This window comes from Moschus berezovskii, chromosome 22 (genome assembly GCF_049115385.1).
Source record: "Moschus berezovskii isolate FMDL1 chromosome 22, NW_MosBer_1.0, whole genome shotgun sequence".
In the NCBI taxonomy this organism is placed as follows: domain Eukaryota; kingdom Metazoa; phylum Chordata; class Mammalia; order Artiodactyla; family Moschidae; genus Moschus; species Moschus berezovskii.
Window position 1 is genome coordinate 19,485,788 of NC_142481.1, and position 15,550 is coordinate 19,501,337.

The following is a 15,550-nucleotide window of genomic DNA, read 5'->3' on the forward strand; positions in this document are numbered from 1 at the left end:
TCCCTCAGGGAGTCCCCACAGCCAGGCATCCAGGGGCCTGGCCAGCAGAGGCCCTGAGGGTGCGGTGTGTGGGCAGCCACATTCCCCTCAACCTTCCTGCTCTAGAGTGGGAGCCTCCCAGGGTGCCCTGGGTCCTTTACTGCTTGTGAACCGTGAGGAGACAGCAGGGTAGGAGGGCCCCACACTGCGGTCTGCACAGGCCGTGCTGCAAAAAGTCTCTGGTTCAGTGGCCTTAAGTGCTGGGCAGGAGGGAAGCATGGCTGAGGGGGTACAGGTGTCCCACCGGCCTCATGCCCCACTCTCCTGGCAGTGTGTTCGACATGGGCGGTGAATATTATTGCTTCGCTTCTGACATCACGTGCTCCTTCCCTGCCAACGGCAAGTTCACCCCAGACCAGAAGGCCATCTATGAGGCGGTGCTGCGGAGCTGCCGGGCCGTCATGAGCGCCATGAAGCCAGGTGAGGGCAGAGGCGGAGCCTGGGGGGGAGGACCATCTGGCATGGGGATGCCGGTGGCAGGGGCTGGGCACCTCTGAGAAGCAGATCCAGCACTCTGCAGCAACCTGACTCTGTCACCCCGTCTCATACTCAGCCAGTTAGGCTCCAGATGCTCGCAGGTCCCCAGCGTCACTCCTGGGAAAGGGGGCTGACCAAGCAGAGACAGGGCTGAGGGGGGTCGGGGAGCTCAGCCCGAGGCCACCCCCATCCCCTGCGACCTTCTCCTCCTGCACGTCTCCCTGTCCACACTGGCCGCTGGGATGTCAGCCTGTCCTCCGCCCTGTCCCACAGCAGCGGCTGCTCCAGCGAGGGCTTGGCACTCGCCTCTGGTTGGACGTAGAGCACCCTCATTTGGGGCTGCAACTGGGTGGGCAGGAGCTGAGTGTCTCTCCGGGGTGTGGGGAGTGATGAGCAGAGGCTGTGGGGCCATCTGAGGACCTGGCCTGACAGGCCTTGAAGGCTGGACTCTGAGTTCATACTAGAATCAGGGGGACTGTGGCAGTCAGCCTTGTATTTCTCCATGGAACTTTTACAGTCAGTCCCCAACACACGATCCTTCAAGTCGCGAGCTCTCAAAGATGCCAATGTGCATGCGCGTGTCCAGTCGCTTAAATTAGTTCATGTGTCTGGCATTGTCTATAAAAGTCAGGTACCTAGGCTAACTTGGTCGGACTTAACGAACACGTTGTCAGAACTGAACTCATTCGTATGTAGGAAATTTACTGTGTTTACAAAGGGAAAAAGAAGGAAAGATCCTGAGCCCCTAAACTGTAAAGGCCCCAGAGTGTGGCCCCTTGAGGGCCCAGAATCTGATGGCTCAGCCTGGAGCCCCTGCCACCGCATGTCCAGTTGCTGGCCAGGTGCTGCTTGAGAGGGTTTGTCAGTCGCAGCCGCCTTCAGAGGAGGCAAACTACGAGCAGGGCTTTCCGGATGCCCCCATCCAGTGCTGGGGCCACCAGAGGCCAGGGAGCCGGGGAGGGGTGACGGGCCCACACTCTCACTTGTCCAGCAGGAACAAAGCCTGGTGATCAGGTGTGTCCAAAGATGATGAACTCAGATACCTCTGAAAAAGGAGACAAGGCAGGAAACCTGAAAGCTCAGCTCGGGACAGGTGACAGCTTCAACAGGACTGGCCTGGTAAAGCAGCTGCAGAAGAAAACAGCATCTTGCTGCTTAAAAAGCAGCAGTTCTCTCTAGGTAGGGGTTAGTGTGGACACTTCCAGGGTGGACTGTTGCATAAAGACAGAGCAGTGCAGGAGGGGGTGAATTCACAAAAGGTGATAAAGGAGAGGGCGAGGTGGTGAGAATGTGGATTCACAAGTGCTTGTAAATCCACGGGGGAGGGGCAGGAAGGGAGCCAGACAGACAGACGGGTGGGGTGCGGCGAGGAGGGAGGGTGCTCACCGGGAGCCTTTTATACTTTCTGACCTTTAAACCCCGGTACCTGTTACCTGTGAAACTCCGCCTGTGTGGAGCCGGCACCCCAAGTAAGGGGCACCATCTCCTCCTCCCCTGATATCCTTGTGTTACCCCAGGGAGAGAAGGAGTAGAAGGTTCTGTTCAGCTTTGAACATCGGTTGTTTAAGTGATAAGCGTTTCACTTGCAGCAAAAGGTTTGGGCCGGTGAGAGTGCATGGAGGTGCACGGCCCCAAGACCCTGGTGCACCCACAGCCCACGGCAGGTCCCTCCAGGAGCACAGAGGGCCCTGCGTGGACCCAAGCCTGGCTCCAGGCTGTGGTACAGAGGGCGGAAGGCTGCTGCCACACTCCACACTGGAGACTGGGACGGGCAGTGAGGCTGAGGCATGGCGCTGGTTGCCAGGGAAGCTTGGTGGGATGTTGAGCAGGAAGGGATTCGGAGGGACAGTGTCTCCCCTGGGGCTCTTTGCTTACCTGGGAGCTCCAGGCTTCACACTCCTGGCCCTGCTTAGACCCATCCCTGTGCTGGAACGGGGCGGGGGAGTCCCCACCAACCCACAGGCAAACCTGCTGGGCCCTGGGCAGGATCTATGTGGCGCCTCCCCAGCTGGTGTCCTGGTTGGCTCAGTCAACCAACAAAGCAACCCAAGTTCTGCTCAGAAAGTAGCCAGGTCCACGGGTGAGTCCCCGGGGCCACACATTGCGCTGAAAAGGGTCTGGTGCGTGGTCCCAGCACCAGGGTCCTATGGGGCTGCCTGGCCATGTGACTTCGGGGGCGTTACAAGGCTTCAGACCCCGTCGGGCCAGACTCAGACGAAATGGTCCCTGGGGACTGTGAGGCAGGCCTCCCCCAGCACACAGAGGGGCACAGGCCTGGCCTGCACTGGGGCCTCGAGGTTCCCGTGGAGGGGATGGAGCAGAGCCCCCAGCGTGCCCCCCACCCCATACTTCAAGACTGTGACACCCTGTTCCCTGGGTGCCTCATGCCAGGCAGGCCTGGCAGGCCAGGGGTCCTGTGCTCACAGAGCTGCCCTCAGAGGGGGATAGGTCGCCTCCGCATAGTAGCACAAAGGCCGTGGCCAGGTCAGCCCCGTGCCCGGTCCTAGCGGAAATGCCCCTGGTTTGTGGGCTTGGCTCCTGGGCCAAGACAAACACCCACAGAGACTGTGTGACTGCTTCCTGCGCCTTCCAGGGACGAGTGAATAGAGACAGCCGGGGTCACAGCAAGATGCCCAGAGGAGAGGCAGGAGCCACTGCTTAGAGCATACAGGGGTCTTGGGGTACAGCTCCAGGACTGAGGGAGGCAGGCCTGGGGTCGGGGGGGAGTGTCCCACCCTGCCACTCAAACGCAGCCTGGGAAGGAGGGCTGAGCTCGCTCAGAGGCTGCACGAGAGAGCAGCAGGGCCGGCCAGGCAGTGGCGGCACCTGGGGGAAACGCCACCCTCACTGGCCCCGCGGCGGGGTGGGAAGATGGATGCAGCGGCCACGTGCCGGCTTCTGGTCCATGCAAGCGAATCTCTCCAAGGCTTCCATGTCAGGGCAGGCGCCCATCCTGGGCCGGCCACCTGTCTCCACAGGTTCCCACGGGCTTGCTGATGGGAGAGGAGGAGGTGCTGTGGGCAGGGCAGGGACCAGAGACGGTGTCCGAGCTGACCTCCAGATAGGGCAAGGCTGTTCATTCTGCAGACTCTGGTCAGGGTCCCTTTGCCAGCTTTGCCTCCCTCCCTGGTGGGGGTAGGGGCTACAGTGTCTGGACTCCCCTGAGGCCTCGCCTTAGAGATGGTGCGGGACACAGAGGCTCAGCAGGCAGAGGCGGTTAGCCATGCATGGTCTGTATGCCATGCAGACCGGGGGCGTCCTAGGGCAGAAACCAGCACAGCCAGGACTGTGCTTGGTGAAGGCCCTGTGTCCCCGCTCTGGCCTGAGAGAGGCCCCTCTGCTGGCCAAAGGGCAGTGGGTGAGTTCCCGCCCTCCCTGGCCTCTCTGCCAGGGTTTGGGATGGGGGACCACACGGGGACAGCGTGCAGTGGTCATGCTTAACTCAGCATCGTGGCGCCTGATGTCCAGGCGCGTGCTGCCCCTGCCCTTCTGCAGGGTGAGTGGGTCCCCCAAGGTCCTGGCAGCAGGCAGGGCTGTGTGGCAGGGTGGGCTGGAAGCCCTCCACCCCATGCCAGCGTGGCCTGCCAGACACTTCCCTGCAGCCCGCGGGGCCTGCCCTGGGACCCCAGCCCTGAGCCTTCCCTCCTGCACCCCCAGGGCCTGGCGCGCGGTCATCCCCCGAGGACCATTGTCTTCGGATGAAGTGAGCTCTTTGTCTGGATGGGCTGTGAGGATGTAGCTCAAGGGGCCCTCCACTGCCTTCCTGGCTCGGCTCCGGGCCTCGGAGCCCCCAGGGCTGTCACGCTCTGGGCAGGAGGCCTCAAGGCCTTGATGGATGCTGCTGAGGCTCCCAGGAGCCAGCCCAGGCAGCAGGCCCAGCAGGCTCCCGGCCCATCAGGGGAAGGTATGGTCCAATGGGGCCAGGTGGACTCAAAGACCATTTGGTGACTTGAGGCTGCTTAGGATACATAGTGGGGCCTGGGCACCAGGACTCAGGTCCCTCTGACCCAAAAGGCAGGTGGTACAGTGCAAAAGGCAGATGTCGCCTTGCTACCCTGGGCCTGAGTGCACAGAGGAGCGGGGTTGGGGGCACACGTGAATCCTGGGCCCATCAAGTCACAGCACTGGCTGCAAGAGAGCCACAGGGAGGCTGGGGCTCCCGGTCAGGCCACGTGGTTGTCGGACTCGGAGCAGAGCATAGGCCCTGCCTTCTTGGGTTTCAGAGACCGTCCCCTGCCTAACTCGGGCAGCAAAGGAAGAGGCAATCAGGGAGGGCTCCCTGGAGAAAGCCTCAACACAGAGACCCACAGGAGGCAGGGGAGTGAGACTGGGAAGGTGAGGTGTCCCAGCTGAGAGAATGGCAGGTGGAAGGCACAGGGGCACCTTAGTAGTGGGTGGGGATGAAGCTGGAGAGGGAAGCCAGGCCAAGGAGCTTGAGGCTCAGTCCTCAGGGCGGGAACTGGCCTGGTCTGACCCGTGCTCCAAAGAGATGGCCCGGTATCCCGGCCATGTACAGGAGGCAGCGGGGGTGGGGAGGAGCCAGGCAGGGGTCCAGGAGAGGTGGGGGCCTACGGAGGCGTTGGGGTCAGGAGAGGTTTCGGGAAGAGAGGATGAGATCTGGTGCTTGCTGGTGGTGGGAGGGCGGGCAGGGCAGATAACTCGGTCTCTGCAGCGTGATTCCGGTGCGGTGTCCCCAGTGTGAGCAGGCTGGGGGGACCCCCGATGCTCCTGGCCAGGCCTGCAGGCTCAGAGGTGCCCACGGGCTGCAGAGGCGAGGAGTCGGGACCTTAGGCGGGCAGGGAGGCCCTCTGGCCTGTGCCCCGCTAGCCCGAGGATAGTAACCTCCACTCACTTCAGGGGCCCCTGCCCTGGCCGTGGGTGTCGTAACCACCATCCGGGCCAGACACTGAGGCCAAGTTGCTGGAGGTTTAATCACTGTCACAACCCTAACCACACACAGGCAGAAACTCCCACTCCCGGCCAAGAGAGCCGTGTGCACGGCCTTCCCCAAGGGCGCGCAGGCGAGGAAGACTAGAGGCGCCGCGGGGACCGCCGGGGCCCGCACGTCCGGCCCCCACGAGGGGCCGCGAGGACACGAGGGGAGCCGAGCTGCCAGCACGGAGCTTGATTTATACCTGATTCCCACCCGCTGCCTGGGCCCGGCCGAGACCGCAGCCCCGCGCCGTGGAAGGTAGCCAGGTTTGAAGTCAGCCTGCTTCCCGGGCCTCTCGCTTGGCGACCCAAAAAGGCCCTGCCTGAGAGACATGGAGCTGCCCTGGGGCATCGGCCCTTCCTGGTCCCCGGGGCCAGTTCGAATGATGGGAGCGGAGTTCGCAGGGTTACTTTGGGGCTTACTCTTAGGCCCAGAGGCCCTGGGCAGGGGCGGGCTGCCTTAGGAAAGAGCTTGCTGCACGCCCACCCCTGGACCAGCACCCGCTCTACAGGCCATAGTGTGCCCTGGAGAAGCAGCCGCGCTCCTGGTGGAGAGACCCTAGAAGCAAGTGTGCAGGGAACAATGTGCAGACAGCAGTGGCCAGGACAGCAGAGCGATTGCGATGGGGAGGTCACTCCAGGAGAGGCTGATGTATACACTGAGACCTCGAGCAGGAGGGTCACGGGCCAGCTGGCTCTGCAAAGGGTCCGACGTGCAGGGACCTCGGTGTGCTTCTGAAGCAGTGGTCCCTGGCCCTAGGAGGGCAAGGTGGGTGAGTCGATCTTAGGAAAAGAGCGGTGACCGAGGCTGGGCAGGCTTGGCTTCTGCCCCAGGGACGCACTGATCATAAAGTATCGAACCTACAGTCTGATGGCCACAAGTGATGGATGAACAGTGGCAGTTTGGGGGAGCTTAGTGAGCTGGTCCCCAGTAGATGCCAGAGCCTCTACAGCCAGCTTCTGCAGCCAGTGTCGTGGCTCTTTGACAAAGGAAGCGTCTGAGGCGCCCAGAGGTGAAGGCCTGCCTAGGCCACACAGCATGTGAGCGGCCTAGCTGGGACCTGGTTAACGAGGTCTCTATTTCAGAAAGCCAAACCATCAGAGAAAAGCTCCCCACTCTGGCTCCACCCCCAGGGGTACAGACCCAGCCACCCATGCCGACGTGGTTGTAACCAGACTCCAGACCCCAGGACGCCACCCCCACTTCATGGGCCGGGGCAGGTAGAACAGGGCTAGACTCCAAGGAGGCTGTGTATCTGGACAAGACAGCTTCCTTCACCCTTGGCTTCCCTGTGTCTTGTGCCAGGGACTAGCCACTGCCTGGTGATCGGGGTGCAGCACCACCAGCTTGGACCCTGGGTCCTGGGGGTTCAGGAGATTGGATCAGCCCCGGGCCTCTAGCCAGCTCAATACTACAAACATGGGCCTACCGTCTCTGGCAGGGTAGGGGGACACCTGGGGGACTGGTGCCCAGCAAGTGTCTGAAAGGGGAGGGCCTGTGTCTCATCTCCCTCTACCCCTTGGGCCCATCATCTGCTCCCTGTCAGCCCCAGAGGCTCAGATCCTGGTGGCCCACCCCTCACCATTGCAGGGTCCAGCAGGGCCCCTTGGGGTGTGGAGTCCCAGTGCTCCCCTCTTGCAGCCGAGATCATCGGGGCATGGCTGAGCAGCCCCTTGGGAGCCAGGGTAACGCCCCACATGGAGGGCCACAGGGCCCAGCCCTGGCCACCCTCTCTGGGTGCAGGTCCCACCCTGTTCATCCCAGGGCTGCTGGCCTCGGCTGGCACATGGCCAGCCTAGGTTCTTGTGCTTAGTCTGAGCACCCGTGGAGGCCCAGTGGGCAAGGCGGCCACACCCCAGTGACAGCGAGGCTCCTGGAGGCCACTTCCTGAGGGCCTGAGGCTCCAGCCCCTCAGGGCCTCCCTGGGGGCCAGGCAGCTCCGGAGAGCCTTCAGTCCTCAGAACTCAGTGCCTGGGGATGCTCTCCATGGTGACCTTTGCCCCAGAAACATGGGGCCGGGATGAGTTTGATTAGAGCCCAGGATCTGGACATCTGGGCTACCACGGAGATGGTCACCTGTTGCTGGTAGCCACAGGGCCACAGACCCCTGCCGGTTTGCTGGTGAGGCTATGCCGGCTGTACCTTCACGCCAGAAACCTTTGCTCCCCACAGCAGCTCCAAGGATGATTCAGCCCCCCATGCGGGGGTGTGCAGGGACGCCCCTCCCCCACCCGCACCTGAGCCTCCGTCTGGGGCTCACCGAGGCTGCCCCACATCAGCTCTTGGGGACACATGCTTTTCTCCTCCTGATGCCAAAGATTTTACTGGGCTACCCTGGCCCTGGGACCAGACACAACAAGAGCTGGGCCCCTGCAGGTGACTGTGGGTGAGAGGAGCCTCGCCCCGAGGGCACAGTGGAGAGAGGGGAGGGATCCCGAGTCCAGAGCTGTGCTGAGAGAGCCCTGCAGGGGGGCTGCCTGGGCCCCATCGCTCTTGCCCCACGCCTCAGGCTCCCCGGCCTCAGCCAGTGCAAGGGCTTTCTGTGTCCCCTGCAACCTTGCCCTGGGAAGCTCTGGCCAGGCTGCCAGAGACTGCAGCTCATTGCAGCCTCCTCCTGAGCCCCAGGTGTCTGGTGGCCCGACATGCACCGCCTGGCCGACCGCATCCACCTGGAGGAGCTGACCCGCATCGGCCTCCTGACCGGCAGCGTGGATGCCATGGTCCAGGTCCACCTGGGAGCCGTGTTCATGCCTCACGGGCTCGGCCACTTGCTGGGCCTCGACGTGCACGACGTGGGAGGCTACCCCGAGGTCAGTGTGTGTGTGCGTCGACCCAAAGGGCCTGCCTGTAAGCTGGAGCTGAGCCTGGCCCTCCCTGGGAGTGGGGTGGGGCTCTGGGACATGGCCCCAGTGTAGGGGGACAGGCAGGATGAGAAGGATTGGGGTCTTGGCAAGGCCTGCTGCCCCTCCTCCCCCTTCACTCATGGGTTGATCCCGATCCAGGTCACTGCCCCGGTCCCCCCCACGCCCAAGGGCCCTGGTCCTTATTCGAGGGTGTCTCCCCTGGTGGCCGCCTCCACAGAACCTGGCGGGCAATGGGTGTGCTCTGCACAGGGCCTGGGGCTGCACGCTGGGGGCAGCACCTGCCCTGAGAGTGTGCGGTGCACGGGATCCCCAGAGGGCCGTGGAAGCCCCGAAGCTGGGTCTCAGTGGTGGGCTGGCAGTGCACCCGTCACATCCTCCTGCCTCTGGCTTCATTCGTCAGGTGTGACAAGGCTCCTCAGGCTGGTGGCCGGTCCATCCTGAGACGAGCCAAGCCCAGCTCCCCTTGCAAGTCCTGCTCCACCCTCTCCTAGTTCAGCTTCTGTCCCCCCAGATGCCTGGGCCAACAGGGCCCCAGTGGCCTCCTCGTCTCCAGGAGGCATGATCAGTGGGACAGGGAGGCTTGTGTGGGCATCTCCAGGCCAGGCTTTCCCCTCCCCCTCCTACTGACCGACCCTTGAAAGGACCACCCAGACGAAGCTTGAGGCTTCAGGAGGCTCTGCTGGGCAGGTGGCTGCAGCCTCCACAGGCCGCTGGGTGGGGGTGAGCCGGCCCTGCCGTCTGGCTGGGTGCCCGAAGCACAGGGGGGTGGATTATGCAATTGGTGCACGCCCTGGGGCCCACCAGCCAGTTAGCCAAGATGGCTTGGCCCCTTAGCTGCAGGGTATTTTGAAAGCTCTAAGAACGATTTTTTGGGGGGGAAATTGCTCAAGAGAAGCATTATTATTCAATTATTTTTTCCTCAAGTGTAAACAGTTAAATTTGGAGAAACAAAATCAGTTTTAATTTCCTAATTTCTATCCATCACACTGTGCGCAGGGAGCCAAGAGCGGAGCCTTCCAGACATTGTTAACTGAGGTTCGTTATTCATTAGTCGCCAAAGCACTTTTTTTTCCACCAGAGAAAATTGGCAGCAAACTGTTTTCATCTTTTCCAGTAAGCAGTCCTTTGTGCTCACGGAGTCTATTCTTCTGACAGATAAACACTGTGGAAAAAATATGGCTTTTCCTATAAAAGTCATTTGTTTTATTTCAGGCCTACAGACACATCTGGGTCTCCTCTGCCTGGAGCCCAGTGCAGCGGAGGCCCCGTCAAGCCCTGAGCCCAAGCGGAAGCCGGTGTGGACCCGGCATGGGCAGGGTCCCCCCACCCCAAAAAGGCTGAAGTCCCCAGGTCTGAGGGGCTGGGCGCTCGGCCTCTCCCCTTCATGGGGTCTTCTCCCTACTCAGCCCTGTCTCCATCCTTCTCCCAGCCCTGATCTGGCCATCCTTGGTGAGGCCTATAGGACAGACTCCTGGGAGCGAGTGCTCTGCAGGGGTCATAGTCAGAGGGTGGGGGCAGGCACATCCTCCTGTGCCCCCCAGGATCCCTTCCATACACCCCTCACTGCCAGTCTGAGCGGTGGTCCTGAAATCTTCTGGAGAAGAGGCCGTCTGTACAAGTTTGAGCAAACCCCCCAGCCTTGGTGCAGCCCCACAGCCACCAAGGAGGTCAGGGAGGCGAGACCTCGACAGCTCTCTGCCTCCGCCAGGCCCCTACTTTGACAGCCTTGGAAAGAGAGGGTTGGCTCTTGGGGGCAGCGTGAAGGGAAGGGAGGGGTGGGGCTGCCCGGGGGCAGACGCAGGCTTCAGAGAGCAGGAGACAGGCCTCTGAGCACGGACCATCATCCCAGACTCTGCCCTCCTGCCCAGACCCTCCGGGCACATAGTACTGTGGGGTCAGGTACCACACCAGACGGGCATCTGTGCCCAGGGGTCACAGGGCCTTGGTGTCTCCTCATCACCTCCATCCCAGCCTGGCTCACACCTGGTCAGGGTGGCCGTGCACACAGTGCCCCTGTGTCCCCGCCCTCACATAATCACTGTCATAGCCTTCCCTGCTGTGCCCAGCCATGGATGGAGGCTGAGCCAGCCCGTTTCTGGTTACCTTACATGAACCACTAATTGAAGTCTGATGTTCTTGGCCCCCAAACAGTCAGAAATGACAGTTCCATCTCCAGCAGCTGGGCTTCCAGCGTAGAGCCACGAGCGGGGCAGGGCAAGCTCAGAGGCCAACCAGAAAGCATGCCTGCTGCCCACTTGCTCCCAGGCCTTGGCCAAGGGCCGGATGTGTGCCTCCAGGACTTGGGGAAGGCAGGGAAATTTCTGCAAGTGTCCTAGGTGCCACCTGCCCCGTCGGCCACGCCATGTGAGTGCTGGGGGAGAGAGCTGAGAGCCAGTCCCCTGCGGCCCAGCGGAGGCCCAGCACATGGGCATGGTGTGGAGCTGCCCCATGTGTTCCTTGCGGGCCACACCCCCAGGCCATGCACACGAGGTGAGAGTGCATCTGTGCACACACGAGCCAGGGCTGGTGTCCTGCTGATAGCACCTGTCCCCCTTCCTGGAAAGCCACACGGAAAACCTGGTTCTCGGCTTGTAGGGAGCCAGCACTTCAGGGCTGGTTTCCACTCTGCCTGGAAACCAGCTGCCTGGAAGAAAGCTGCAGCCTGGGAGGCCCTGCAGCCTCCTAAGAGCTTTTTTGGCTTCACAGGTTTGGCTTCAACTGCTCCCCTGGCGGGGAGAGGGCCTGGGTGAGGCAGCCAGACCCCCAGCCAGCCCCCTGGGTCAGCAGGGGCAGCGTGCCTTGGGTGTGTGCACATGAGTGTCCGTGGGGCACTGTTCTAGGGGTGACACGGGGCAAGGACACGAGAAAGCTAGGGGAGCATGTAGAGAGCAGAGGGCTTTATCTGAAGTACCGTGGATGCCGAGTCTGGGCTGGAGACCCCCGAGGCCACAGAGCCTCCTGCGGCTCCAGGGGGACCCGAGGGGCTCGAGCCAGGCCCCACGTGTAGATGCCTGCACGGACGGAGGGGTGCCCTGCACGCTGGCTCATTTCCGTCTGCCTTCCACTGAGGTGGTGGCCCTGGCCTGGGGCTGCGTCCTCCTGGGTCCCCCCTCACTGCTCTCTCCCCACCACCCGCCCCCCCCACCCACCCAGGGCGTGGATCGGATTGACGAGCCCGGCCTGCAGCGCCTGCGCACCGCTCGGCACCTGGAGCCACGCATGGTGCTCACCGTGGAGCCGGGCATCTACTTCATCGACCACCTCCTGGACGAGGCCCTGGCCGACCCGGCCCGCGCCTGCTTCTTTAACCGTGAGGTCCTGCAGCGCTTCCGTGGTTTCGGTGGGGTGAGTGCTGATTGCTGCCAGAACGCCCCCTTCCCTCCCCCCGACCTGTCACCTCTGTGTCCTCCAGGACAGGAGGCACAATCTTGACTCTCCTCACTTGAGAGACACCTGGCCCACCCTTTCTCATTGTCTGTCACCAGCCCTCAACACAAGTGACACAGATTCCTACAAAACCCCTGCCTGCTCCAGGGACTGCCACCCTTGCAGGGGGCAAGCCAGGGTAGGCGGGTGGAAGAGCAGATGTCCTGTGGGAGGCACCTTCTGCCCAGCAGCTGCCCACAGTGGCCTTGAGGCCAGCTCCCCATCCCGGGCCATGCTGCCCACTCCACAGAAAGGGCTCTTCCCACTCAGCCTGGAGCTGTCGGGCCTGATGCTCAAACTCAGCACGCAAGGGCAGCCCAGAGATAACGAGTGCCCATCCGTCTGGCCAGGTCCGGATCGAGGAGGACGTTGTGGTGACTGACACTGGCATGGAGCTGCTGACCTGCGTGCCCCGCACGGTGGAGGAGGTAGAAGCGTGCATGGCGGGCCAGGACAAGGCCTTTGCCCCCTTTTCTGGCCCCAAGTAGAGCCACGGGTGTGCCCCGGGGTAGGGGGCTGGGCCCCGGCCTGCTGATCGGCCCCAGTGGTGCTCAGAAATCACACACGACATCATCGGCCTTTGATCGCACCCAATATGCTGTTTCCCTGAAGAAACTTTCTTACTGCTCTTCTGTGGGATCACACCCTTCATCTCAATGTCTTTACTTTGCTTGAGTGACAGCAGCTTCTAGAATGCTAATTTTCAATTATCGTGTTATCTTCAATAATCCTGTTCCCTTCACTAGCAACTAAATGTGTATTTTGCTGTCATTTGTATTCTGGTCAGGAAAGGGGCATTTCTAGTGTTTTCTCTCAAAATCAATATACAGAGTGGAATTTGCAATAAAAGATTTCCTAAAATGGACCTTTGTGCCCATCCCCCCCCCCATTCCTTTTCCCTTTGCAGATGAACTCATGCTTAGACCTGGGCGGTGGCCCTGCAGAGCCCTCTGGGGGCCCGAATGTGTCGCTGGGGTTGTCTTGCCTCCGCACAGGTGCAAGGGGGGACCGTAGAGTGAGAAGCCTTTTGACGTGGGTGACTTGGGTAAAGAACCCACCTGCCAACACAGGGGACGCAGGAGATGCGGGTTCAATCCCGGGGTTGGGAAGATCCTCCAGAGAAGGGAATGGCAACCCACTCTGGTATTCTTGCTGGAAAATCCCATGGACAGAGGAGCCTGGTAGACTGCAGCCCATGGGGTCGCAGAACGTGACTGAACATGCACACATGCACGGCCTCAGAGCTGGATTCCCAAAGGGGCCAGAACCGCGTAGCACTTAAAGCAGTGACCTGAGACCTGAGACTTGCAGACTCCTTGTCCTTGGTCTCCTTTTCATGTGAGGTAAGCTAGTAAAGCCAGCATCTGTTTGAGAGACACTGCCGCCACAGGCAGCACCATAGCAAAGGTGAATGCCCTCGTTCCTTCCACGTTTGCCGAGTCCATTTGTCTCCCATGAGTGGCAGCCCACTGGCCGAACTCCACTCGGAGGCACTGGAGCCACCCAGGCCATCTGGCTCAGTCCCTGCCAGTGGCCGGACACCTGGCCTTCCTCTGCTTGCCCAGCTTCCCCACAGTCCCCCAGACCCACCCCCAGTGTGCAGCCAGCTTCTAGAATCCTGCACACCATCCCAGAGTTGTCTCTGCACATCTGGGAGTTTCTGAGCCAAGGTGAAGGGCAAGTGAGAAGGACAGATGTCACAGATGAAACCTTGACAGGATGGGGAACCATCACCCAAGCCAGAGACTGTTTAAATTCCTGAAGAGAGGAGTCCAATCTGGTTCCTTCTATGCCAGTAACGCCAAAGTGCTTGTGATGTGGCCTCGTTAAAATAAAGCAGCATTCATTTCAAATCACTGTTTTTTATAAATTATAAGATTTATAACATCCAGTTTTTAAGGTTTCCTGCTGACAAGCAGATATGTTCCCTAATAATGATTATTCATGATATTGAGGCGTTTGAGTAACGGCTGTCTTACTGAGGGTCAGTTTGAGTTCGCCAAATTGTTCTCACCCCAAGCTGTACCTGCAAGCCACGTCCTATGCACAGGGTTTCAAGTTCCCCCCACCCCCCAGGATAAAACCAGTTAAAATTAGGTTGGAACTCTTAAGTGGACACTTTAGTTGTGTTAACTGAAAAATACATCTTTCTCCTTCCTCCCCTTTTAGATGTTTTATACCAAAACTGCCCATTTCACATAATGTTTGCTCTGATTATCAAGTCAATAAAGTCCAAGGAGAAGTGCTCTTCGTCCCAGAGGGACAGTGGGGACAGAAATGGCTGCTTGGACCCAGGTGGGCGAGTCAAAGGGCCTTCTCTGCAGGCAGGCCTCAGGAGCACAGTAATCACCTACTTCGCCCCATGCTTCAGAGGCTGCGTTCAAGTCCTAAGTCTCCAAGTTTTGCAGAAATTTGTACAGCTTCAGAAATTCATTAGAGACTGTTCCAGAAAGCCATACAGTGCCAAAAAGCCTTTCCAAAGTCCAGGAAAAGTCTAGGTATTCATTCAATAAATGAGTATCTCCTATACGCCAATGTTGGCATAAAAACAAGACCCCAGCTCTCAGAGCCTGGAGTCTCCTCAGAGACTTCTCCTTAAACATGCACAAATAGATTGTCTCAAACACTGAAAAGTGCCAAGAAGGAAAGTAAAACAAGATTGACTTTGCCTAGAAAACCAGGGGCCTGAGACAGGAAGGGTGGAAAGTGAAAACTAGGAGGGATGAAGACATTCCAGAGCTGTGCTAAGGCGGCTGGCCCTGGGGTAGAGTTTTGAGAAAAGCCCTGCCTTCAAAGCAAAGCAATGCGATGATGCGGGAGAGTAGGGGCCAGGTGGGGGCAGGGTGGTGGTGAAGGCAGCTAGAGCAAACAGAGCCACATCCCAGGGAGGCTGGGTCTCACCCAGAGGGTACTGGGGAACCACGAAGATCTGGAAAGCGTGCAAGATTCTGGGGAGACCAAAGCCAGGCCAGAGAGGGTGATGTCTCCTGCAGAAGGTGGGGCAGGGGAGGTGAGGCCCGGGGAAGTCCGGAGACTCAGGAGGCAGAACGGAAAGGTGGCGATGTACAAAGGCATCTGGTCCAATAGCTGCTTCCCAGGAAGCAAGACTTGGGTAAATGGGCTGCAAACAAGTGTGATGTATGACAGCCTCGCTAACAACTCCATTCTCTTCCAAGCCCTGTTCTCTGGACACCCCTGCATAACCTTCAGGTCTGGAGTGCTGGGAGGACCAGGGGCTTTGCAGTAAAAGGGTATTCGGGATTGCTGTTCTCCCCTGAGAACGTGTAAAAGGCACATGAGCTCTTCACTCCCAGGGAGCCACAGAGCAGTAGGTCTGAAGTGTTTTTATTGAAATAGGGCTGGCACCCTCAAAACCATCTTGATACAGAATTTTCTGACAAGCTTTTGGATGCTAACTTACAACTAATTCATAAAAATGAAATGGGATGTATTACCCACAGAAATCATTACTGTACTACAGTTTTCATTAAGATGCAGTAAGTAGAAATCTATTTCCCAAGACATGAAAATAACTGAAGGATCACAGAAGGATCTAGATGGTGTCTTCCCCTGAAACACTCGGATCAGCTTTTCCCAGGCTTGTATTTATGAACTCCTTTTTACCGACACTCAAATGAAGACAGTGCACATACTATACACTGTACTGTGAGGGGAAAGGCCTAACTTTGATGTCCCGTCGACCTCAAAGCCCAGTAACTCATTTTCTACCCTGATGGTGGAGGCCGCACCCTGAGACACTAGCTGTCCAAGCAAGATGCGAGTTTCTGCTTCCTCTATTCTGGTATATACT

At 59.6% G+C, this 15,550-nt stretch overlaps 1 protein-coding gene across 1 annotated transcript in view; it reads left to right on the forward strand.

The window, feature by feature from the left end:
- The window catches only part of PEPD (peptidase D), a 128,208-nt gene extending 113,654 nt beyond the window's left edge, over positions 1-14,554 (forward strand). Inside the window, exons 12-15 of the mRNA XM_055412306.2 lie at positions 311-459; positions 8,075-8,259; positions 11,467-11,658; positions 12,090-14,554. Coding sequence (XP_055268281.1) covers positions 311-459; positions 8,075-8,259; positions 11,467-11,658; positions 12,090-12,227 — 664 coding nt within the window. The 3' untranslated portion in view covers positions 12,228-14,554. The remainder of the gene's footprint in view (positions 1-310; positions 460-8,074; positions 8,260-11,466; positions 11,659-12,089) is intronic.
- Positions 14,555-15,550: the final 996 nt, after the last annotated feature.